Genomic DNA, 26,356 nt, shown 5'->3' with positions numbered 1-26,356 from the left:
CAAACTTAAAAAAATAAAAACTAAAAATTAAAAGTCTGTCACACTCTTGAAACACTGAAGTATTGATTGTTATGGTCTCCAAACGGCTTAATTTAAGGTGGCTGGTTAATTTTAGGTAAACTATATTTACTGTGTCAGTGACTCACTATCCCTGTTTATAAATGGGAGTGATAATAGTACTGAGGCTTACTGACACAATCCCATGAAGTAATTTAGAAAAATGCTTGGTGTACAGCAAGCTCTGAATAAGGGCCACCATAATTAAGGTGTTTACAGACGGATGACCCTGAAACATTAGGCACACTGCACATAATTTTGCTGAGGTAGAACCATGCAAGGAAGATTTTCTTAGTAGTGAGTCAGGGAAACCTTGGGTCTTTAGTTTGGATAGGTATCTTTGAGCAGCATCCTAACCTGCTTCTTTACCACATCACTAACTTCTCTGCATTTGTCTTGGCTGTGTCAACTCTAAGATGCTCTGAGATTGATCCATCTGGAATTCTGATTTCAGGATACTTCTTACCTGTTCATCACCGGCCCAGATGTCGTGAAGTCTGTCACCAATGAGGATGTTACTCAGGAGGAGCTTGGTGGTGCCAGAACGCATACCACCATGTCAGGTTAGAGTCCTTCAGGCTCACCTTACTATTTTTATTATTTTTTTATTTTTTTAAAAATTTTATTTATTCATGAGAGACACAGAGAGAGATTGGCAGAGACACAGGCAGAGGGAGAAGCAGGCTCCAATGCAGGGAGCCCAACGCAGGACTCGTTCCCAGGTTTCCAGGATCATGCCCTGGGCCGAAGGCAGTGCTAAACCACTGAGCCTCCCAGGCTGCCCTCACCTTACTATTTTTAAACTCTGAGACCTGGACACTGCCAAAGAGAATGGCAATCTTTTATTAATATCACTTAATTGGCTGAATTTGAGAGGACAGTAATATGGAATATTTACTACAAATGTAATAAGATAGATTTAGTAGCTCAAATTTGTTAAAACAAAAATAGGCTACTACTAAAGTCTCAATGTTCTTTAAATTTTTAAAACCAACTGAAATGATAGTTACAAGAGGTATGATTTATATACACACATACACTCTTTTGAACCTTTAAAAATATGCTATACTGTGACTTTTTTTTTAAAGATTTTTTAAGATGGGCTTAATCTCAGGACCCTCAGGATCATGACCTGAGCCAAAGGCAGACACTTAACGTACTGAGTCACCCAGGTGCCCCTGTGAGTTTCTTTTAATCCAAAGTTGAGGTATGTCTTAGATGGCAGTATTAGCAATTGCCATTGGCCAGGTACAGTCATAATATGATGGTCATGGCCCACATTTTCACAAACTTGGTTACAGCTCTTCTTTGAGGTTATGTGCCACACATGCAAAGTTCAGAATGTATAAAGATTATTCTGTACTTTGGACTGAAACAAAGATTATTGTTTTTTTTTTTTTAAAGATTTTTTTACTTATTCATGAGAGATACAAAGAGAGAGGGGCAGAGACAGAGGCAGAGGGAGAAGCAGGCTCCCTGTGGGGAGCCTGATGTGGAACTCAATTCCAGGACTTTGGGATCACACCCTGAGCCAAAGAGATGCACAACCACTGAGCCACCCAAGCATCCCAAGGTTATTGTTTATATAGAGAGGCACAGAAATGGGAATAGGGCGTGAATTGACATTAATGAAGACCTTTGTTATTAGAGGAATGATGAGAATTCCATATATTTTTGGAAAGAGACACCAGATTGTGAAAGGATTGACTGTGATAGAATAAACAGAGTAACTGAAGGCAAGAGAAATTGCCTCTCTGAAATTGAAAGATTTTAATTGATTTATACACTGATTTTATATACTTCAGTGTACTGTGATTAAGACATTGAGTCATCACTTAGTTCTCAGCATTTTTTTCTTAGTCACACCTCCATTATATGTGTGAAATCTTCCAATTGATGCAATATCTTTTTGTTTCTGTCTTTTTAGAGGTAGAGGGAGAGGAAGAGAGGGAGTCTAAAGCAGGCTCCACACCCAGTGCGGAGCCTACTCAGCACTCCATCTCGTGACCCTGAGGTCATGACCTGAGCCAAAATCAAGAGTTGGATGCTTAACTGACAGAGCCACCCAGGCGCCCCAGTTTTTTTATTTTTTTTTTAAATCAGGGGTCTTGACCCCACCCAACCCACAAAAGTTGTTCATTTTCACCTTGGGTTGGCATCAGCTTTAACTCATTCCTTGCTCTCAGCTCCATCTCTAGCATACAGCTAGAATGAGAACTCTTCTCATTGCTGACTCCACCACAGTTGGTCCTCACACTCTTATCTCATGGTTTAATTAGCAGCAGTTTTTCTTTTTACTGGAATCTAAAATAATACTGAATATTTGTGACATCTGATGTATTTAGCTCTCCAGAGCAAGACCTAAATGATGCTCTATACATATTTTTCCTTGTTCTTAAAACAGCTTTATTGATATATAATTTATAAGTTATACATGTGATATACTCAGAGTATATAATTCAATGATTTTACGTATTCAGTGTTTTTCAGTTACCACCACAATTTTAGAACCTTTTCATCACTCCCAAGAAGCCCTGCATACATTAGCACCATTTCCCCCAAATAGTCCACCTGTAGCCAGTCAGTAATCTTCCTTCTGTTTCTGTGGATTTGTCTATTCAAAATATATGTGAAATGGAAATAAATGGAGTCCTGCGATATATGGTCTTTCGTGAGTAGTTTCTTGTACTTAGCATACCATTTTTAAGGTTAATCCATGTTGCAGGAAGGAAAATATTTCAGTGTATGATTGTACCACATTTTATTTATTCATTGATCAGTTGGACATTTGGATTGCTGCAACTTTTTGGCTGCCATTAATATGCTGCTGTAAACATTCATGTACATTCAGGTTTTGTGTTTCATGTTTTTGTTGCCTCTGTATATACCTAGGAGTGGAATTTCTGGGTCAAATGCTAACTCTCAATATTTGAGGAACTGCCACACTGTCCTTCAAAGTGGCTACACCAATTTATAAGTTTTTTTTTTTTTTTTTAAGATTTTATTTATTCCTGAGAGACACAGAGAGATAGAGACATAGGCAGAGGGAGAAGCAGGCTCCCTCCAGGGAGCCTGATGAAGGACTCGATCCCAAGACCCTAGGATCATTCCCCTGAGCCGAGGGCAGACGCTCAACCACTGAGCCACCCAGGTGTCTCTATAAGTATTTCTTGAACAAAAGAATTCTGTGTTGAGCTGAAACATTTATTCAGTGGATGTTCATCTCATGCCTGTGTGTCAAGCATTGTCCTATGTGCTAGGAATACCTTTGTGAAAGAAAAAAGATCCTGCCTCTGTGGGTCTTATATTCTAGCACAAGAGATAGACCATAAACAACTTGATAAATAAAGACCATTGTATAGTAGTTAGAAGGTAATCTGTGCTATGGAAAAAATACAACAGGGTAAAGGGACCTGGGATTTTTACAGTTTGAAGTGGGGTGGTAAGAATAGGCCTCACTCTGAGGGTAGCAGTTGAGCAGATCTGAAGGAATTAACTGCATGACTGTCTAGGGGAGAACATTGCAGGCAGAGAGAGTAGCCAGTGCAAAGGAGGGAGGGAGAATGGCTGGCATGTTCAGTGAACAGCAAGGAGGGTGGCTGGAGACATTACATAATCTGGCTTAAAAAGTTGTTTGGCTGCTGTGTGGAGAAGAGGTGGTGGGAGAAATAGTGGAAGCAGGGAGTCTGGAAGAGAGTTTCTGGCCCTACTTCCTCCATCATGTCTGTGGCGTTGTTTGGCTGTTCTTTGATTTCAGAATATTCTTGAGGAATGATGGCTTCCTTTCTCACCAGGCTCACGTGGTTCTGCTCCTACCCCTCCACCATTCCTGAGGACCATGACTGGGTCCATTATTCTTTTTTTTTTTTTTTTTTTTTAATTTTTCAGCATTTTTGAAAGCTAAGCGATCTATAACTAGGTGTGATTCTTGATGTGGGACTATAGTGGTTAAGATGGGCTGGGTTCTACTCTGCTAGAACTGATATTCTAGGGGAGATGTCATGCAGACAGCAGGGAAATGGACAATAGGTATTGTGGAGAAGAGTGAAGAAAACGCCCATATAGGATGACGATGGCACATGAGGGCCGTGGGGAATAAAGAAAGGCATGACCTTGCAGAGATGTGTGGGTATAGAGCAGAGGGACCAGGGTGCACAGACGAGGGGGTGTGGTGTGTGCTATCTTATCCTCACAGAGCTATGAGTAGTCTGCAGACACGCCTTAGGAGGGGCAGGTGCATATGAATGAAGCAGCACCTTTAGCCTGACAGGTGGCCAGGCCATCATAGCTTCTCTATTTTCTCAGGTGTTGCCCACAGAGCTTTTGAAAATGATGTTGATGCCTTGTGTAATCTCCGGGAGTTCTTCAACTACCTGCCGCTCAGCAATCAGGACCCAGCTCCCATCTGCGAATGTCATGATCCCAGGTGAGTTGCAGGCAAGCGCACCGACTCTCATTGCCCTTTTCTGGCTTCTCTGCCCTGACAGGACCTCCATGGTCTGCCTTATTGGGCAGCTTGGAGTAGACTGTGGAGTGGAGCCAGTGAGGCTCCCAGGTGTTGGCACGGTGGTGGCATGTTTGAGTACAGGAGCAAAGAAAAATTTTATTTGTATCCACTTTTTTTTCTGTAATATCTGATAAATAGCTTGGGAGTAAAAAGCCTCCTCTCCCCCAATTGACTTCTGTCAGTCCTGATTTGTCCAGAATTGGAAATGAAAATGTATTTTGTTTTGATGTGAAATGGTACAGATAATGCGCCCTTTAGGAAACATGCTTGTACACATCTGCTTGTGGCAGCGTAGGGGAAGGGTGAATTGCTGGCTTCCTAGGGAAGACTCTCTCCTTCGTGATATTGGGACTACTGCCTGATGTGGGGGCACCACTTAGTAAGCCAGAGGTTCAGCTGGGGAACTACTGCTTTAGATCTCTGGGTGCTTTCTTCTCCATTTTGTTTCCACTCTGAGATTCAAACTTCAGACTCAAGCTACTTCAAACTCACTTGGCCTGGCCTTTGTTTTGCAGAAGGGATTTAGAATTATATCTCACAGTAAGAAGCCATTAGTAGACATTGCTCCATGGGATGGACCTGGGCTCCCACCTGCTTCAGCCCCACTCCTTAGAGGACCTAAGTACTGGTGTATTATGTATAGTCATGAAAGGGAGGGTGTTCACAGGCCCATAATGATGGACACAGCCTCTTTTTCTGAGAATCTATACTATTTGGGGTTCTTGAAAAGTTTAGGACACCATTTGAAGGTATTAGAGCCCAGGGGCCTAGGAATGACTGAATAGCCTGCTTAGGCCCAGCCATATCTCCTCTCCATGTGATCCCAGAGTAGCTTGTGTATAGGTTGCAAATGAAAAGTAAGGGGGAGGACTTTATCCAGTAGGGCTGTATTCAATACCCTAGTGTAGAGTTCTCTGGGAAGTTGAGCTTAATGGGGCATGTGGCTATACCAAGGCCAAACCTCAGCTCAGGTATATACCTCAGGGCCTGAATAACCCTTGCCTGCCTGTCTGGGCCAGGAGGAGGTGAGAGCATGTGGGAGAACAGCATGTTGCTGCCAAGTCCTCATGTGGTATGGCAGTGGGTCGTGGCGGGCTCCTTCCTCAGCCACGTAGATGCATGAGGAAGCAGAGAGCCATGAGCCTAGCTCTGGTTGGTCCTCAGTGATTCTCCCCACCAGAGGGCCTGGAGTTTACTTTTTTGGTAAAGGAGCTCTAGCAGGTTTATTTTCCAAAAGGAATGTGAACCCACAGTGTTCAGTAGCAGAATTCTGACTTTGCATTTCCAGGTCCTTGTTTTTTTATTTTTAATGTCTCAGGAAGTGAGAGCAGGACTTGCTAGAACAGTATTGTCTTCACTGCAGTCCTGTAGCACCCCACACCGTAGGAGGTGTTTAGAGAGGATAAATGATAGAACCACATTCAGGAGAATAAGCTCATTTTTCCCCAGTAAATCAAAACAAAGATCTTTTGGGTTAATATCAAACTCAAGTTCAGTTTGACATGGTGGTAAGAAAGGAATGCATTTTTCAGGATACTTTGCAAGCCCAATAGGGACAGAATCTGCCTAATCCTCTTGATGTCTCTCCCATCTCCCAGCCACTGGCTCTTCCCATGTTGATTGTATTTGCTTTTTTTTTTTCTTTTCAAAGTGACCGTATGGTTCCTGAGCTTGACACAATTGTCCCCTTGGAATCGACCAAAGCCTACAACATGGTGGACATCATCCATTCTGTAAGTGCCACATCTGCTGGCCTTGTCTGTGCTAGCTCAGCCATGACCAAGGTCCTTGTGCTTTGACGTAGGGAGGAAGTGCCAAGCCCACAGGCTTTAATGTTGGGCAACACAAGCAGAGCATGGCGGGCACAGGACAGGGGCCACTCAGTAGTGAGTTCTAGGAAGAGCTGGTGGTGGTAGCCGTGTTACTGGCTCTCCTGGACTTGGCGGGAGAGGGTGGCAAGCCAGTTGAACAAGGAGATTTCAGGGGTCTTTAGACAGGACTGTGAGGTGCATAGAGAAGTGTCTATGTCCCCAAAGTCTGGAGTTTAGGTCAGGGAGACTTTTGGTTAGGAACCTTTGGACCTTATGCTCAGTGGGCATTTGTTTTTCTAGAGAAATGAGAGTACACAAGTTATCCTATGACAAGATAGTAGGGGTATGTATAGGTCTGGAGAGGACAAGAGTCATTTTTACCTTTTTTCTCTGTGTAGCAGATTCCTGGATCATTAAGTGAAAAAGTCAGTGTTGGGGCAAGTTGGAGGCATGACCATGTCTCCCACATACTCTCATGTGTACACTGTGCTCTCTGCAGTCCTTGCCTGATTGAACACAGGTGGCTCTGTGGGCACAACCTTTCCCAGAGTCCTGGTTCTCCCAGTGGCCTGTACCCTTCTCCCCTATTCTGGGGAGCCAGCATGAACCAGCAGCCATGGCTAGACTCCGCTCCTCCTCATTGCTGGATTCTGTAGCCTGTTGAATACCATTTGAGCTGTGGAGAATAGATCTTGATAAGTTTGCCTTTCTCTGACCTCAGCTTGAGGGACTCTCTATACCCTCATACTTGTGCCTGTCTCCCACTGCCTCGGCTCCTTGACTCTCCAGCCCTCAATCTTCCCATTCCTCTGGAGCCCTCAGCCCTCCTGGCCTCTACCTTCTTGGCTCAGCTTAGAATCTGCCTTTCTGCCAGGTACCAATGGCCAGGCACTGTTCTTAGTACTGGAACTATAGGATACTGTGACGGAAAATCCCTGCCTCAGGGACCTTTATATTTGGGTGAGAGAGATGGAGAGCAAACGTGTACATGGCATGGGTAGTTTTAGGTCCAAAGAAGGTAAAATAGGGTCTCTGTCGTTAGCTCCCCTGATTCTTTTGCTCTGTAGAGCCTCATCTGCTTCATCTGCGGTTGCTAGAGGAAAGCCCAGAGCCCTACTGTAGCTGGCCTGGGCACTTAGGGTGCCTATCTGGCCTCCCCTCAGCACCTGTTCTTATCTTCTTCACTTCCTAAGGCTAGATCTGACCCTTCCTTTCTCTGCTCCCACTCTGGTCTGATGACTTGGGCATTTTCTCCTTCATGGAGAAAATTGAAAGCATCAGGTTCCTTACTCCCTGTAGGTGAGGATTTCTCCATCTCGCCGTCCCTCCATGTTTCCCCAGACTTGAAGAATGAGGTACCTCTACCTGGGCTTCTGACTCCATCCTTCCCCACCTGGTGTCTTGCTTTCTTGACCGGTTTTTGTAAATCTCTTAATTTCTTCTTCCTTTTACTCCTCCCTCTAGCAATAAATATGTATGAACAAGCTTTGATACATATATATATCAAATATATATAATATAGTTTTATATATATATATATATTTGTCTGCTAAAAAAGAAAAAACTCTTCTTAACCCATATCTCTGTTTAACTGCTGTCCAAATTTTCTCCCTTTCCACTTAAAGCCCTCTTGTCTCTTCTTTCCTCCTCACTGGAATGTGGCCTCTGATTTTCTCTTTCTTGAATGATAGACCTGCTAATGACTTCTCTAGTTGCTAAATCCAGAGGATTAAGTCTTTAAATAGATATAGTTAGAGGTAACCATTATGAAAAAATACTTCCTTAAGTAACAGAAAAACGTATGTAGAACAGATCAAATGAAATGCATCACATAGAGAAACAGAAGCCTGCCTCCCTGGTGATCTCATGCCAGTCACTCTTTCTATGCAAGCCTCTAGAGAAACTACCATACTGACTTTTGACAGTGTAGACTAGGATTTTTTGTTTTTCTCCATTGTATAAACAGAATTCTATGGCTTCCTGTGTCTGGCTTCTTTGACTTAACATTGTGTTTGTGAGATTTGTTCATATTGTTCTCATTGGTCTCTTTTTAGTCTCTTGTATGAACAGACCACAGTTGACCTACTATTGGTGGGCATTTGGGTCATTTTTAGTTTGGGACTGTTAGCGATAATTCTGATATGAACACTTTGTTACGTGATTTATTAAGTAAATTACACATTTCTGTTGGAGCTCTACAGTGAAAGTACCACGTTGTAGGATGTGCTTGTCTTTAGTGGATGTTGCCAAAGTGGCTTCCAAGGGATTATGCCAATTGGCACCCCCACCAGCAGCATCTCAGGGTTCCAGTTGCTTCACAGTCTCTTCAACACTCAGCCACAATCATGGTGCCTTCATTATTGACAGTTTATGGGATGCTTTTACATCTGGCAGGAATAGTTCCTATTGATGACTATTCAGAGTTTTCTTGCCTAGTCTTGCTTGTTTGCTTTTCCACGTGAACTCTAGAGTTTGTCTTGTTTTGGGGGCAGTGACAGTGCAAATAGGGAATCCTGTTGCTTTTATTGAGATCCTGTTAAAATCATGTTAAAAACTAACTTTGGAGAATTGACATCCTTATGTATCTGAAACAATCTAAAAACATAGGTTGCATTTTTGCTTGTTAAAGTGTACTTTTCCCCCCTTAAGAATTCTTCTAAAGATTACCCTGTATAGGTTGTTCATATTTTTTGGTTAAGTTTATTCCTAAGTATCTAACCTTTTTATTGTAAATGGAGTCTTTTCTATCTTCTAATTATTTTTTTAAGGTATATATTGATTTCTGCTGTTTTCTATCCTGTTGCCTATTAACTTCTCATTATTTGTAATTGTTTTTTACTGTTAATTTTTGGGGAGTTTTGAAGTGTAATAGTATACTATCTACATGAAAATAGTTTTTTTTTTTTTTTTTTTAAGGATTTTATTTATTTATTCATGAGAGACAGAGAGAGAGAGAAAGAGAGGCAGAGACACAGGCAGAGGGAGAAGCAGGCTCCATGCAGGGAGCCCGACGTGGGACTCAATCCCGGGTCCCCGGAATCTGGCCCTGGGCTGAAGGCAGCGCTAAACCACTGAGCCACCGGGGCTGCCCTGAAAATAGTTTTTTAAATTAAGTTTAAAATTTTAATTCCAGCATAGTTAACATACATTGTTATTTTTTTTAAAGAATATTTTATTTATTCATGAGAGAGGCAGAGACATAGGCAGAGGGAGAAGCAGGCTCCATACAGGGAGCTCAATGTGGGGTTTGATCTCAGGACCCCAGGATCATGCCCTGAGTCGAAGGCAGATGCTTAACTACTGAGCTACCCAGGCATCCCACAGTGTTATATTAATTTCAGGTGTACAATATAGTCATTCAGGACTTTCATATGTTAACCAGTTCTTATCACAAATGCCTTTCTTAATCCCCATCACCTATTTCACCCATCCCCCACCCACCCCTCCTCTAGTAATCTTCAGTTTGTTCTCTACAGTTAATAGTCTGTTTCTTGGCTTCTCTCTCTCTCCCTCCCTCCCTCACTCTCACTCTCTCTCTCTTTTCCCTTTGTTCATTTATTTGCTTTCTTAAATTCCATATATGAGTGAAATTATATGGTATTTGTCTTCTCTTATTTTACTTAGCATTATACTCTCTAGCTCCATCCATGTTGTTGCAAATGACAAGATTCCATTCTTCAATTGATGGACACTTAGGCTGCTTCCATATCTTGGCTATGAGTAAATAGTGCTGCTATAAATAGAGAGGTGTATGTATTCCTTTGAATTAGTGTTTTTGTATTTTTTTGGTAAATACCCTGTAGTGTGATTGCTGGATTGTAGGGTAGTTCTATTTTTAACTTTTTGAGGAAACTGCAGACTGTTCTCCACAGTGGCTTCATCAGTTTGCATTCCCATCAATAGTGCAGGAGGATTCCTTTTTCTCCACATCCTCACCAAAACTTGTTGTTCTTGTGTTGTTGATTTCAGTCATTCTGACAGTTGTGAGGTGATATCACACTGTAGTTTTCATTTGCATTTCCATGATGATGACTGACGTTGGGCGTCTTTTCATGTGTCTGTTAGCTTCTGGATATCTTCTTGGCTTCTTGGTGAAATATCTGTTCCTATCTTATGCCCATTTTTGATTGGATTATTTGTTTTTGGAGTGTTGTCTAAGTATATCATTTGGGTACTTACCTTTCTCAGATATGTCATTTGCAAATATCTTTTCCCATTTTGTAGGTTGCCTTTTAGTTTTATTGTTTCCCTTGCTGTGCAGAAGCTTTTTATTTTAATGAAGTTCCAGTAGTTTATTTTTTCTTTTGTTTTCCTTGCCTCTGGAGACCTATCTAGAAAAATGTTGCTATGGCCAATGTCAGAGACATTGCCTGTGGTCTCTTCTAGGATTTTTAATGTCAATTTATTTAAGATTAATTGACCATATTGTGAGTTTATTTCTGGGTTTTATATTCCGTTCCATTGATCTATGTGTCTGTTTTTATGCCAGTACCATACTACCAGTGGCATTATGACAAATTTGTAATATAATTTGGTCTGGAATTGTGATATTTCCAGTTCAGTTTTTCAAGATTGCTTTGGATATTTGGGGTCTTTTTTGGATTGTTTGTTCTAGCTCTGAAAAATGCTGTTGGAATTTGTTTGTTCTAGCTCTGAAAAATCTTGATAGGAATTGCATTAAATCTGTAGATTGCTTTGGGTAATATAGAGATTAAAAAACATTTTTTAAAAATATAAATTCAATTAATTAACACACAGTATATTTTTAGTTTCAGAGCTAGAGTTCAGTGATTCATCAATCTTACATAATACCCAGTGCTCATTAAATTATGTGGCCTCCTTAACAGACATTTTAACAATATTTGTTCTTCTAGTCTATGAGCATGGAAGGTCTTTCAATTTCTTTCTATTGTCTTGAATTTCTTTCATCAGTGGTTTATAGTTTTCAGAGTGCAGGTCTTTTACCTCTTTGGTTGAATTTATTCCTAGGTATTTTATTGGTTTTGGTGTAGTTGTAAATGGGATTGTTCTCTTAATTTCACTTTCTGCTGTTTCACTATTAGTGTATTAGAAATGCATCAGACTTCTGTACATTGATTTTGAATCCTGCAATTTTGTTGAAATTGTTTATCAATTCTAGTAGTTTTTCAGTGGAGTCTGTAGGGTTTTCTGTATGAAGTATCATATCATCTGCAAGAGTGAAAATTTACTTCTTGCTTAGCAGTTTGGGTGCCTTTTATTTCTTGTTGTTTGATTGCTATGGCTAGCAGCTCCAGAACTATGTTGAATAAAAGTGGTGAGTGGACATTCCTGTTTGTTCCTGACCTTAGGGAAAAAGCTCTCAGTGTTTCCCCATTGAGTATGATGTTCACTGTGGGTTTTTCATATTAGGCCTTTATTATGTTGAGGTATGTTCCCTCTGAACCTACTTTTTTTTTTCCATTTTTCATTTTTGTTTTTATTATTTTTTTTTAGAGAGCATATGCATGAGTGGGGAGGGGCAGAGGGAGAAGGAGAGAGAATCTTAAGCAGGCTTCACACTACTGGATGCTTAATTAACTGAGCCACCTAGGCACCCCTGAACCTACTCTGTTGAGGGTTTTTATCATGAATGCATGTTGTACTTTGTCACATGTTTTTTCCTGCATCTATTGAAATGATCATATAGCTTTTATCCCCCTCCTTTTTTTTTTTTTTTAAAGATTTTATTTATTTATTCATGAAAGACAGAGAGAGAGAGAGGGAGGCCGAGACACAGGCAGAGGGAGAAGCAGACTCCATGCAGGGAGCCTGATGCGGGACTCCATCCCAGCACTCCAGGATCATGCCCCTGGGCCAAAGGCAGGTGCCAAACTGCTGAGCCATCCAGGGATCCCCTATCCCCCTCTTTTTTAAAAAATTTTTTTAAAAGATTTTATTTAGCTATTCATGATAGACATAGAGAGAGAGAGAGAGAGAGAGAGAGACAGGCAGAGACACAGGCAGACGGAGAAGCAGGCTCCATACCAGGAGCCCGACATGGGTCTCGATCCCGTGACCCCAGGACCGCACCCTGGGCCAAAGGCAGGCGCCAAACCGCTGAGCCACTCAGGGATCCCCATCCCCCTTTTTAAAAAGAAGATTTTATTAATTTATTTGTGACAGAGAGAGAGAGAGCGCCTGAGTAGGGGTGTGGGGCAGAGGGAGAAGTAGAAGCAGGCTCCCCATGGAGCAGGGAAGCCTCATGTGGGGCCTGATCCCAGGACCTTGAGATCATGACCTGAGCTGAAGGCAGACACTTCACCTACTGAGCCACCCATCTTTTCTCTTATTGATGTGACGTATCACACTGATTATTCTACAAATATTAAACCAGTCTTGAATCTTGAGAATAAATCCCACTTGACTGTGGTGTTAGATTTTGTTTAATATATTGTTGGATTTAGATTGCTAATGTTTTGTTGAGAATTTTTTTCATCGATGTTCATAAGGGATATTGGCCTATAGTTATCTTTTTCGGTGGTATCTTTAACTGGTTTTGGTATCAGGGTGATACTGGTCTCAAAGAATGAATTTGAGTTTTCCTTCCTTCTCTGTTTTTTGGAATAGTTTGAAAATAGGTATTAACTCTTTTTTAAATGTTTGGTGGAATTCATCTGTGAAGCTCTCTTGTCCTGAATGTTTGTTTGTTGGGATCTTTTTGATTACTGACTCAATTTCTTTGCTGGTAAACAGTCTATTCAAATTTTCTATTTCTTCCTGCTTCACTTTTGGTAGGTTATAGGTTTCTAGGAAGTTATTCATTTCTTCTAGGTTGTCCAGTTTGATGGCATCTAATTTTTCATAATATTGTTACAATTACTTGTACCTCTGTGCTGTTGGTTGTTATTTCTCCTCTTTCATTTGTTATTGAGTCCTCCCTCCCTCCCTCCCTCCCTCTCTCTTTCTTTTTGCTTTTTAAAGATTTATTTATTTAAGAGTGAGGAAAACAGTTGAGGGAGAGAGAGAAGGAAAAAGGGAGGCGGAAGGAGAGAATCTCCAGCAGACTCCAGGCTGAGCGTGGGGTGTGATCTCACAACCCTGAGATCGTGACCTAAGCCAAAACCAAGAGTAAGACACTTAACTGACTGAGCCACCCAGGCACCCCTCTCCATTTTTGTTTTTAAAGATTTTTAAAGTTAATCAATTAATTTGAGAGAGAATGCGTGCATGTGCATGAGTTGGGGAGGATCAGAGGGAGAGACAAAAGCAGACTCCACACTGAATGTGGAGCCTTACATGGGGCCAATCCACCACCCTGAGATCATGACCTTAGCCCAAACCAAGAGTTGGATACTCAACTGACTAAGCCACCCAGGTGCGACCCTCCCCCCCCTTTTTAAAATGAACCTGGCTAGTAGTTTTTGATCTTTTCAAAGAACTGGCTCCTGATTTCAATGATCAGTTCTTTTTTTTTTTTTTTTATGGTGAAAAAATTTATATTTAGATTTATAGCTGACTGGACTCAGTTTAAATTATCCCAATTTTGTTGGCAACATCCAAAGCATCACAGTCAGGAGCCAGTCGAACATATTCTTTCTTCTCTCCATCAGGCCTGATCAAGATGTTGACCTTGGCCACATCAATGTCATGGAGCTTCTTCACAGTCTGTTTGATCTGGTGCTTATTGGCCTTGACATCCACAATGAACACAAGTGTGTTGTTTTCTATTTTCTTCATGGCTGACTCAGTAGTCGGGGGAACTTGATGATGGCATAGTGATCAAGCTTGTTTCTCCTGGGGACGCTCTTTCGAGGATATTTGAGGTGCCTTTGGAGACACAGGGTCTTGGGTCATCGGAATGTAGGTGACATATGGATCTTTTTTTTTTGTGACTGTGTAGGCCTTTCAGCACCACTTTCTTAGCTTTCAAAGCCTTTGCTTTGGCTTCAGCTTTGGGAGGGGCAGAGGCTTCCTTCTTTGCCTTCGGTGCCATCTTCATGAAATGCTCAATGATCAGCTCTATTGTTTTAGTTTCTGTATCATTTATTTCTATTCTAATCTTTGTTATTTCTTTCCTTCTGCTGGTTTAGAGTTTTGTTTGTCCTTTTTCTAGCTCCTTCATGTGTAATGTTAGGTTGTTTCTTTGTTATTTTTCTTCCTTCTTGAGATATTACTATCAGCTTTCCTCTTGGAACTGCTTTTGTGGTATCCCAGATTTGGAACTGTTGGGTTTTCATTTCCATTTGTTTACATGTAATTTTTTATTTCTTCTTTGATTTCTTGGTTGACTCATTTATTGTTTAGTAGCATATTATTTAACCTTCGTGTATTTGTGTTCCTTCCAGGTTTTTTCTGTGGTTAGTAGCATTGTGGTTGGAAAAGATGCATGGTATGACTTCCATCTTTTTGAATTTGTGAAGACTTGTTTTGTGGCATAAGGAGAGGTCTATTCTGGAGAATATTCCATGTGCACTTGAGAAGAGTGTGTATTCTGTTTTAGGATGGAATGTTCTGAATATGTCTGTTAAATCCATCTGATCTAGTGTGTCATTCAAAGCCACTGTTTACTTGTTGATGTTCTGTTGGGATGATCTGTCCATTGATGTAAGATATTAAAATCTCCTGGTATTATCGTATTACTTTGATTATTTCCTTTAGGTTAGTAACTTTTATGTATTTGGGTGCTCCCATATTGTATGTGTAAATATTTATAGTTGTTAAATCCTCTTGTTGGATTGTTGTTTTAATTATTATAGAGCTGTGCTTCTTTGTCTCTTGTTACAGTCTTTTTTTTAAGTCTGTTTTGTCTGATTTTAAGTATTGCTACCTCAGCTTGCTTTTGATACTTGTTTGCATGATAAGTGTGTTTCTGTCCCCTTACTTTGAATCTGCAGGTGTCTTGAGGTCTGAAATGAATCTCTTGTGGGCAGCACATAGATAGATCTTGCTTTTTTGTCTATTCTGTCACTCTGGTCTTTTGATTAAAATGTTTAAGTCCATTTACAAAGTAATTATTATTATTAGTTCTAAAATTTATTCATGAGAGACCCAGAGAAAGGCAGAGACACAGAGAGAAGCAAGCTCCCTGCGGGGAGATCAATGTGGGACTCAATCCCAGGACCCTGGGATCACAGCTGGAGCTGAAGGCAGGTGCTCAACCACTGAGCCACCCAGGTGCCCCAACAAAGTAATTATTGATAGATTTTTTTTTTAAGATTTTATTTATTTATTCATGAGAGACATACAGAGAGAGAGACAGACAAGGGAGAGAGAGAAGCAGGCTCCATGAAGGGAGCCCAGTGTGGGACTCGATCCCAGGACTCCAGGATCATGCCCTGGGCTGAAGGCACACTCTTGACCGCTGAGACACCCAGGCGTCCCGATAGATATGTATTTATTGTCATTTTGTTTCTTGTTTTATGGTTATTTTTGTAGTTCTCTGTTCCTTTCTTACTTTTTTCTGTCACAGTTTGCTGGCTTTCTTTAGTGATATACTTGGATTCTTTTTTCTTTATTCTTTGCGTATCTATTACTGGTTTCTGATTTGTGTTTACCATAGATTTGTTTATACCACCTGCATAGAACAGTCTATATAAAATTGATGGTTGCTTAAGTTTGAACTCATTGTTTATGCCTCTGCCCCTCATGAGTCAGGTATATGGTGTCATACTTTACATCCTTTTATTTTGTGAATCCCTTGACTGATTTTTGCAGAAGTACTCATTTTTATTGCTTTTCTTTTTTCTCATACTCACTTATGGTCTCTTTTCCATTCAAAGGGTCCCTTTAATATTTCTTGCAGGGCTTGTTTAGTGATCATGAATTCCTTTAGTTTTTGTTTGCTTGAGAAACTCTTGATCTCTCCTTCCATTCTGAGTAATAGCTTTGCTGGATAGATCATTCTTAGCTGCAGATTTTTCCCTTTCAGCACTTTGAATATATGAATATATCATACCACTTCTTGCCTGCAGACTTTCTCCTTAAAAATTCACTGATGGCCTTATGGGGTTTCCCCTTGTTTATAACGGTCTTCTTTTCTCTTGGTGCTTTAAAATTTTTTTTCTTGTCCCTTTTTTTTTTGTTGTTGTTATTTTTAATTACTATATGTCTTGGTGTGGACTGCCTGGTGTTGATTTTTTGAGGGGAAGGTTCTCTGTACCTCCTGTATCTGGATATCTATTTCCTTCCCCGGATTAGGGAAGTTTTTAGCTATTATTTCTTCAAATAAATTTCCATCACCCTTTTGTCTCTTCTCCTTCTGGATCTCTGTGATGTGAATGTTTTTATGCTTGATGGAGTCACTGAGTTCTCAAAGACTGTCCTCAGTTTATGTATTTTTTTCCTTCTCATTTGCTCTGCTCAGTTACTTTCCATTACTTTGTCTTCCAAGTCATTAGTTCATTTCCTCTACTGCATCTAGCTTGCTTTTTGTTCTATCAAGTTTACTTTTAATTTCATGTATTGTGTTCATCATCTCTGATTGGATCTTTTTTATCTCTTTGTTAAAGGTCTCAATGATGTCCTCCACTCTTAGGTCTAGTGAGTATCTTTATGATCTTTACTTTAAATTCTCTATCAGGCATATTAGTTATATCCATTTCGCTTAGGTCTCTTGTTATGGTTTTGTTCTCTTCTTTCATTTGGGACATACTCCCCTGTCTCCTCATTTTGTCTAACTCTGTGTCTATTTCTGTGAGTTTGGAGACCGCTGTATCTCATGCTCTTGAAGGTAATGGCCTTATGAAGAAGAGGTTTTGTGGTGTGCCCTGTGATGTAGTGTCCCCCATGCTCCCCAGGGCCTGTGCTTCAGGGAGTATCTCCTATGTGTGCTGCGTGTGCTTTTCTGTTGAGTCCTGACTTTTTCCTTCAGACCAGTTGTCTGCAGAAGCTGTCTTTGTTTATTGTGGGCAGTGGGGGTGTATCTTAACCCACATGTGGACTGATCTGCTTGGAAGACGAGGCCTGCCATTGTTGCCAGAACTGAGGTCCTGCAAAATGTGCTGGTTGGGAGATGAATTGGTGGGGTTTGTGCCAGTATTCTGGGAGACTAAGCAAGCCTGACTGGGATGGGTGGATCTACTGAAGCATAGAGGGGACAAGGCTTGGTGTAAGCACGTTAGTGTTCACTCTGTGCTGGTCCCTGCAGGTGGCCTGGTGTTTATGCTGGGGAGTGGGGGAGGGAAATGGCTCATGATAGCTTCTGTGTTCCTGGAGGAGTCTCTCCTTGATCCCTACCTCTCTGGGCCATGCCCTGAGATGAATAAATCACTCTCCCTCCTGTCTCCCCAGTGTTTTACAAACTTCTGCTACCAGGCTGTATCTGCTCTGGTTGTTTGTTGTGCTATCTTGTTAGGTTGGAGACTCTGTTTGCTAAGGCCCTCTGGGCTCTCTAGAGCCCAGTCCTCCAAATTTTTTAAATTCCAGGTTTTAAGTTCTGCTGGTTGTAAGAACTCAAAAAAATTCAGCTCCTCTCAATTTCAGAGCTAAATATTATGGGAATTCATCTTCCCTGTGTGGGCTCCTCAGGGTGAAAATCTGTTTTTTTCCTCCTTCTCTAGCCACTGGCTACCTCCTCACCATGGATGGCCATGGTCTTTCACTTTCAATTGTGTCTTTGCCCTTCCTACCTTCTTTGATGTTCCTCTTCTTTACCTTTAGCTGTATGGTTTGTCTGCCAGTCTTCAGATTGTTTTCTGGGTTACTTATGCTGATATGTTATCTTGTATCCATGGGACAGGTGAGCTTAGGATCCTTCGACTATGCCATCTTCTCCGAATAATAATTATATGAAAATGGTTCTTTTTCTTTATAGTTGTTTTATGCCCTTTTTTCTCTTGTCCAGCTGCATTGTCTATAGCTCCATATTTTATCAAATGCAGTGATGAGTAATGGTCGTGATAGTGGGCATATTTGTCTTGTTCCTAACTTTAGAGAGACTGCCATTAGTGTTTTCTAATTTTATCTTTTTTTCATGTTAACAAAGCTTCAACTAGTTCCTATTTAAATTTTTGTTTTTGTTTACTTTTTTTTTTAAGATTGTATTTATTTATTTATTCATTAGAAACAGAGAGAGAGAGAGAGAGAGAGAGAGAGGGAGAGAGAGAGGCAAAGACACAGGCAGAGTTGGAGAAGCAGGCTCCACGCAGGGAGCCCGATGCGGGACTCGATCCCGGGACTCCGGGATCACCCCTGGGCCAAAGGCAGGCGCTAAACCACTGAGCCACCCAGGGATCCCGTTTACTTGTTTTTTTCTGAAATCAAGGATGTATTTTGAATATCTTTAAATGACCTTTAAAAAAATAAATAAATGACCTTTAAACATTTATGGAAATGATTTTTTCCCTGAGTCTGTTTATAAATCTATCTTAATAGATTTACGAATATGAAACTGTACTTACATTCCTGAAGTAAACACTATTTGTTATGTTTTGTTAATATTTTATTTTGGATATTTGCATCATTATCATGTGATATTAGCTGGGTTTTTGTTATGTTTTTGATTTTTTGTTTTGAGGGTATTTTAAACTCAATTTTTTTGGTGTCCATGGTGTGCTTGTTTCATGTATTAGTCTGTTAGGGCTACCATAACAATACCAGAGACTGGATTGCTTAAAAAAGAGATATTCATTTTCTTAACTTTCTGGAGGCTAGTAATCCAAGACCAGGGTGCCAACAGGCTTCATTTCTGGTGAAGCTTGTCTTCCTGGTATGCAGAAGACATTCTTGTTGTGTCCTGATATGGCCTTTCTCTTGTGTGTTCAAGGCAAACTCTGTAGTGTCTTATAGAACTGATGTCTTCATAAGAAGAGAAACAGATTAGGGCACCACTCTGTGACCTCAGTTAAATAACTTTAAGTAGATCCTTATAGGCTCTACTACCAAATGTAGTCACACTTGGGGTTAGGCTTCAATCTATGAATTTGGGGTGATAGGTCACAAGTCAAAAAAATTTGCAGGTTTTCTTTTTTTATGCTCTGAAATTGTTTATTTATTTTTAAAGATTTATTTATTCACAAGAGACACACAGAGAGAGGCAGAGGCATAGGCAGAGGGAGAAGCAGGCTCCCTGCAGGCAGCCTGATGTGGGACTCGATCCCAGACCACAGGGTCATGCCCTGAGCCAGAGGCATATGCTCAATTGCTGAGCCACCTAGGCATCCCTCTCTCAAATAATTTAAATGGCATTAGAATTATTTGCTCTTAAAAGATTTGGTAGAAATTCTCTTGTGCAACTGAAATGTCAGGACCTAGTGTTTTTTTTTTTTGTCTTTTTTTTTGGTCAGGGAGGAATGGCTTTTTGATAGTTTCTTGTTTTTTTAATGTTAATGGCTCTTTAAACTTTATCCTTGGAGTCAGATTTGGTAATTTTTTTTTAAATTATCTATTTTTTCCAGGTTTTCAATTTTATTTGCATAGGATTATGTATGGCAGTCTCAAAAGATTAGTGAAATATATTTTACAGTGGTTTTTCTCCTTTGACATTTCTTATTTTAGCTGTTTTTTTTTAAATGTATTGAAGTATATTTGACACAATGTTACATTAGTTTCAGGTGTACGACAGTGATTGGACCGCTATGTACATTATGCTGTGCTCACCACATGTGTAGCTGCCATCTGTCACCACAGAACACTATTCCAATACTTTTGACTATATTTTCTGTGCTGTACTTTTGATCCTCATGACTTATTCATTTCATATATAAATGGAAGCCTGTACCTCCCACTCCTTTTCACCGATTTGGCCCATTCCATATGCCCCTCCTCTCTGGCAACTACCAGTTCTCTGAATTTATAGTTCTGTTTCTGCTTTTTTGTTTGTTTGCTTTGTTTTTTTGGATTCCACGTGTAAATAAAATCCTATGGTATTTGACTTTCTTTGTCTGACTTAATTCACTTACTTCCTAGGTCCATCCATACTATCATAAATAGCAACACTTCATTCTTTTATATGACTGAATAATATACCATTGTATGTAACATACCACATCTTTGTCCATTCTTGCTATCAGTGTCTTTGGGTTGCTTCCATATCTTGGTTTTTGTAAATAATGCTGCAATAAACATAGGATTTATCTTTTTTGAATTAGTGTTTTTGTTTACTTTGGGTAGATACCACTAGTGGATTTACTATACTATATGGTATTTCTATTTTTAATTTTTTGAGGAACCTCTATATTTTCTTTTTTTTTTAAGATTTAAATTCAGTTAATTAACATATAGTGTATTATTAATTTCAGAGGGTAGAGTTCAGTGATTCATCAGTCTTATATAACACCCATGGCTCATTATATCACATGCCCTCCTTCATGTCCATCACCTAGTTACTCCATCTCCCACCCTTCTCCCTTTAGCAGCCTTCAATTTGTTTCCTATGATTGAGTCTCTTTTGTTTTGTTTCTTAAATTCCACATATGAGTGAGATCATATAATTGTCTTTCTCTGATGGACTTATTTCACTAAGCATAATATCCTCTAGTTCCATCCACACCATTGCAAATGGCGATATTTCATTTTTTTTTTTGGTAGCTGAGTGTATATATATAGTCCATTGTATGTGTGTGTGTGTGTGTGTGTATATATATGTATGTATGTGTATATATATGTATATACATACATATATATCTTCTGTATCCATTCATCCGTCAGTGGACATCTGGGTTCCATCCATAGTTGGGTTATTGTGGAGATTGCTGCTATAAACATTGGGCTGCACGTTCCCCTTTAGATCACTATATTTGTATTGTATCTTTGGGGTAAATCCCCAGTAGTGTAATTGCTGGATCATAGAGTACTCTATTTTTAACTTTTTGAGGAACTTCCATATTGTTTTCGAAAGTAGATGCACCAGCTTGCATTCCCACCAACAGTGTAAGAGGGTTTCCTTTTCTTTCTTTTTTTTTTTTTTTTTTGAGGGTTTCCTTTTCTCCACAGCTTTGCCAACATCTCGTTTCCTGACTTTTCATTTTAGTCATTCTGACTGTTGTGAGATGGTATCTCATTGTGGTTTTGATTTGTATTTCCCTGATGCTGAGTGATGTGGAACATTTTTTATGTGTCTGTTGTCCATGTGTAGGTCTTTGGAGAAATGTTTGTTCATGTTTTCTCCCCATTTCTTGACTGGCTTATTTGTTCTTTGGGTGTTGAGTTTTATACTAGCCCTTTATCTGATAAGACCTTTGCAAATATCTTCTCCCATTCTGTCGGTTGTCCTTTGGTTTTGTTGATTGTTTCCTTTGCTGTGCAAAGGCTTTTCATCTTGATGAAGTCCCAGTAGTTCATTTTTGCCTTTGTTTCCGTTGCTTTTGGAGACGCTTTTGGAGACGTGTTTAGCAAGAAGTTGCTGTGGCCAAAGTCACGGAATTTGCTGCCTGTGTTCTCCTTTATAGTTTTGATAGATTCTTGTCTCACATTTAGGTCTTTCATCCATTTTGAGTCTATTTTTATGTATGGTGTAAGAAAATGGCCCAGTTTCATTCTTCTGCATATGGCAGTCCAGTATTCCTAACACCATTTGTTAAAGAGATGATCTTTTGTACTGTTGGATATTCTTTCCTGCTTTGATGAAGATTAGAACTGAAGGTTCATTTCTTGGTTTTCTATTCTATTCCATTGATCTATGTGTCTGTTTTTGTGCTAGTACCATACTGTCTTGATGATCACAGCTTTGTAACAGGTAGAAGTCTGGAGTTGTGATGCCTCCAGCTTTGGTTTTCTTTTTCAACATTTTTTGGCTATTCAGGGTCTTTTCTGGTTCCATACATTTATTTGTTCCAGCTCTGTGAAAAAAGTAGATGGTATTTTGATAGGGATTGCATTGAATCTTAGATTGCTCTAGATAGTATAGACATTTTAACTATTTATTCTTCCAATCCATGAACATGGAACCTTTTTTCCATTTCTTGGTGTCTTCCTCAATTCTTTCATGAGTATTCTATAGTTTTCAGAGTATAGATCCTTTGCGTCTTTGGATAGGTTTATTCCTAGGTATCTTACAGTTTTTGGTGCAGTTGTGAAGGGGATTGACTCCTTAATTTCTCTTTCTTCTGTCTCATTGTTAGTGAATAGAAATGCAGTGGATTTCTATGCATTGGTTTTAAATCCTGCCATTTTTCTGAGTTTCTATGGGAGTTCTAGCAATTCTAGGGTAGATAGAGTCTTCTGGGTTTTCCACATAAAGAATCATGTCATCTGCAGTGAGTGAGAGTTTGACTTCTCCTTTGCCAATGTAGAAACTTTTATTTCTTTTTGCTGTCTGATTGCTAAGGCTAGGACTTCTACTACTATGTTTAACAACAGTAGTTATAGTGGACATCTCTGTTGTGTTCCTGACCTTAGGGGGAAAGCTCTCAGTTTTTCCCAATTGAGAATATTTGCTGTGGGCTTTTCATATATAGCTTTTATGATATCCAGGTATGTTCCCTCCTTCTCTACTATGAAGAGTTTTCATCAAGAAAGAATGCTGTAGTTTGTCAAATGCTTTTTTTGTGTGTGTCTGTTGAGAGGATCACATGGTTCTTGTCCTTTCTTTTATTAATGTTGTGTATCACATTGATTGGCAGATATTGAACCACCTGTGTAGCCCAGGAATAAATCCTACTGGGTCATGGTGAATAATCCTTTAAATGTACTGTTGGATCCTATTGGCTAGCATCTTGGTGAGAATTTTGGCATCCACGTTCATCAGGGATATCGATCTGTAATTCTCCTTTTTGGTGGGGTCTTTGGTTTGGGGATCAAGGTAATGTTGATTTCATAGAACGAGTTTGGAAGTTTTCCTTCCATTTCTATTTTCTGAAGCAGTTTCAGAAGAATAGGTATAAATGCTTCTTTAAATGTTTGGTAGAATTCCTCTGGAAGCCATCTGGCCCTGGACTCTTGTTTTTTGAGGGGTTTTTGATTACTACTTTGATTTCCTTGCTGGTTATGGATCTGTTCAGGTTTTCTGTTTCTTCCTGTTTCAGGTTTAGCGGTCCATAATGTTTCTTGGAATTCATCTTGCCTAATTTTTTCCAGATTGCCTAATTTGTTGGCACACAGTTCCTCATAATATATTCTTATAATTGTTTGTATTTCTTAGGTGTTGGTTGTGCGCTCTCCTCTTTCATGATTTCATTTATTTGGGTCCTTTCTGTTTGCTTTTTGATGAGTATGGCAAGGAGTTTATTGATCTTAGTAATTCTTTCAGAGAACCAGCTCTTAGTGCTGTTGATCTGTTCTACTGTTCTTCTGGTCTCTATGTTATTGATTTCTGCTCTAATCTTTATTAAGCTGGGTTAGGCTTAATAAAGATTCTCTTGCTGGGTTTAGACTTTATTTCCTGTTCTTTTTCCAGCTCCTTTAGGTGTAAAGATAGGTTGTGTATTTGAGACATTTCTTGTTTGTTTGTTTGTTTGTTTAAAGATTTTATTTATTTATTCATGAGAGACACAGAGAGAGGGGCAGAGACATAGGCAGAGGGAGAAGCAGGCTCCATGTAGGGAACCTGACGCGGGATTCGATCCCGGATCCCCAGGATCACGCCCTGGGCTGAAGGCAGCGTTAAACCGCTGAGCCACATGGGCTGCCCACCTTTCTTGTTTCTTGAGAAAGGCCTGTATTGCTGTATACTTCCCTCTTAGGACTGCCTTTGCTGCATCCAAACGGTTTTAAATAGTTGTGTTGTCATTTTCATTTGTTTCCATGAAATTTTTTTAGTTCTTCTTCAATTTCCTGGTTGACCCATTCATTCTTTAGTATAGTGCTCTTTAAACTCCAGGTATTTGAGTTCTTTCCAAATTTCCTCTTGTGATTGAGTTTGTGTTTCAAAGCATTGTGGACTGAAAATATTCAGGGAATGATCCCAATTCTTGGTACCATTTGAGACCTGCTTTGTAACTCAGTATATGATTTATTTTCCATGTGCACTTGAGAAGAACGTGTATTTTGTTGCTTTAGGATGGAATGCTCTGAATATATCTGTGAAGTCCATTTGGTCCAGTGTGTAATTCAAAGCCCTTGTTTCCTTGTTGGTATTCTACTTAGATGATCTCCTTATTGCAGTAGGTGAGGTGTTAAAGTCCCCTACTTTACATACCTAACAATGTGTTTCTTTAGTTTTGTTATTAATTGGTTTATATAACTTGCTGCTCCCATGTTTTTGGCATAAATATTTATAATTGTTAGATCTTCTTGTTGGATAGACACTTTAAGTATGATATAGTGTCCTTCTTCATCTCTTACTACAGTCTTTGATTTAAAATCTAATGTGTCTGATATGATGATTGCTACCCCAGCTTTCTTTTGATGTCCATTAGTATGATACATGGTTTTCTCCCCCCTCACTTTCAATCTGGAGGTGTCTTTGGGTCTAAAATGAGTCTCTGGCAGACAGCGTATCAATAGGTCTTGCTTCTTTATCCAATCTGATACCTCATGTCCTTTGATTGGGGCATTTAGCCTTTTTTCATTCAGAGTAACTTGAAAGATATGAATTTAGTGCCATTGTATTACTTGTAAAGTCAGTGTTTCTGTATATTGTCTCTGTTCCTTTCTGGTCTATGCTACTTCTGGGCTCTCTTCACTTAAAAGATTCCATTTAATATTTCTTCCAGGCTGGTTTAGTGATCACAGGTTCTTTTATTTTCTGTTTGTCCTGGAAGCTCTTTATCTTTCCTTCTATTTTGAACGAGATCTTAGCTGGATAAGGTGTTCTTGGCTGCATATCTTTCTCATTTAGCACCCTAAATATATCATGCCAGTCCTTTCTGGCCTGTGGATAGGTCTTTTGCCAGTCTTATGTTTCTACCCATGTAGGTTATGGACTTCTTGTCTTGAGCTGCTTTCAGGATTTTCTTTTTGTCTCTGAAATTTGCAAGCTTCGCTATTATATGTTGGGATGTTTACCTATTTTTATTGATTTTTGAGGATTCTCTGTGCCTCGTTGAATGCCTATTTCCTTCCCCAGATTAGTGAAGTTCTCAGCTATAATTTGCTCAAATATACCTTCTGCTCCCCCCCCCCCGCCCTTTCTTTTTCTTCTGGGATCCCAATTCTAATATTGTTCATTTTATGGTATCACTCATCTCTTGAATTCTCTCCTTATGATCCAGTATTTGTTCATCTCTCTTTCTCTCAACTTCTTTCCTCTCCACCATTTTGTCTTGTTATGCCTCATTTATCCAAGCAGTTAGAGCTTCCGTTTTTTTAAAGATATTATTTATTTATTATAATAAAGACACAGGAAGAGAGAGAGAGAGAGGCGGAGACACAGGCAGAGGGAGAAGCAGGCTCCATGCAGGGAGCCCGATGTAGGGACCCGATCCTGGGTCTCCAGGATCAGACCCTGGACTGAAGGCGGCTCTAAACCACTGAGTCACCCAGGCTACCCACTTCCATTTTTTAAAATTGCATTTTACTAATAACCTTTTTGATTTTGACTTGATTAGATTTTAGTTCTTTTATTTCTCCAGAACGGGATTCTCTAGTGTCTTGTATGCTTTTTTTTCAAGCTCAGCTAGTATCTTTATAATCATTATTCTGAACTCTAGTTCCAATGTCTTTTTTATATCTATACTGATTAAGTCCCTGGCAGTCAGTACTGCCTCTTGTTCTCTTTTTTGAGGTGGGTTTTTCCATCTTATTCTGTCCAGAGAAGAATAGATGGATGAGAGAATATAATACTAAAATAGCAACAATGACCCCAGAGAAACAGACACTAAATGGAGCAGAAGAGACTGCTGAAGAAACTAAAAAGAAAATATTCTCTCTCTCTTTTTAAATTATCAGACAGTTGAAGAGAACAGAATAATATGCTAGATCCCGGGTATATTTTGGTCTATTAGAAAAACTAGACCCCAAATTTGTAATGAAAGTTAAAAAAAATGCATATATATTCTTTACTTTCTTTACAATTTACTATATATACATACACACACACAAAATTAAATACAATGAAAGGATACAATGTAACTGTTAAAATGAGAATTAAAGATAAAAAAGAAAAGAAAGAATAAAATGAGACAAATGAATGGAACTAAACAAT

The 26,356-nt window shown here is 39.5% G+C and overlaps 1 protein-coding gene across 1 annotated transcript in view; it reads left to right on the top strand.

Moving 5' to 3' along the window:
- PCCB (propionyl-CoA carboxylase subunit beta) overlaps nt 1-26,356 on the top strand; it is a 101,710-nt gene that overhangs the window by 39,667 nt on the left and 35,687 nt on the right. The window contains exons 7-9 of the mRNA XM_077865027.1: nt 512-620; nt 4,363-4,483; nt 6,216-6,297. Of these exons, the coding sequence (XP_077721153.1) occupies nt 512-620; nt 4,363-4,483; nt 6,216-6,297 (312 nt within the window). The remainder of the gene's footprint in view (nt 1-511; nt 621-4,362; nt 4,484-6,215; nt 6,298-26,356) is intronic.

This window comes from Canis aureus, chromosome 22 (genome assembly GCF_053574225.1).
Source record: "Canis aureus isolate CA01 chromosome 22, VMU_Caureus_v.1.0, whole genome shotgun sequence".
In the NCBI taxonomy this organism is placed as follows: domain Eukaryota; kingdom Metazoa; phylum Chordata; class Mammalia; order Carnivora; family Canidae; genus Canis; species Canis aureus.
Note: the sequence above shows the minus strand (reverse complement) of the source record. Positions and strands in the feature narration are given on the sequence as shown.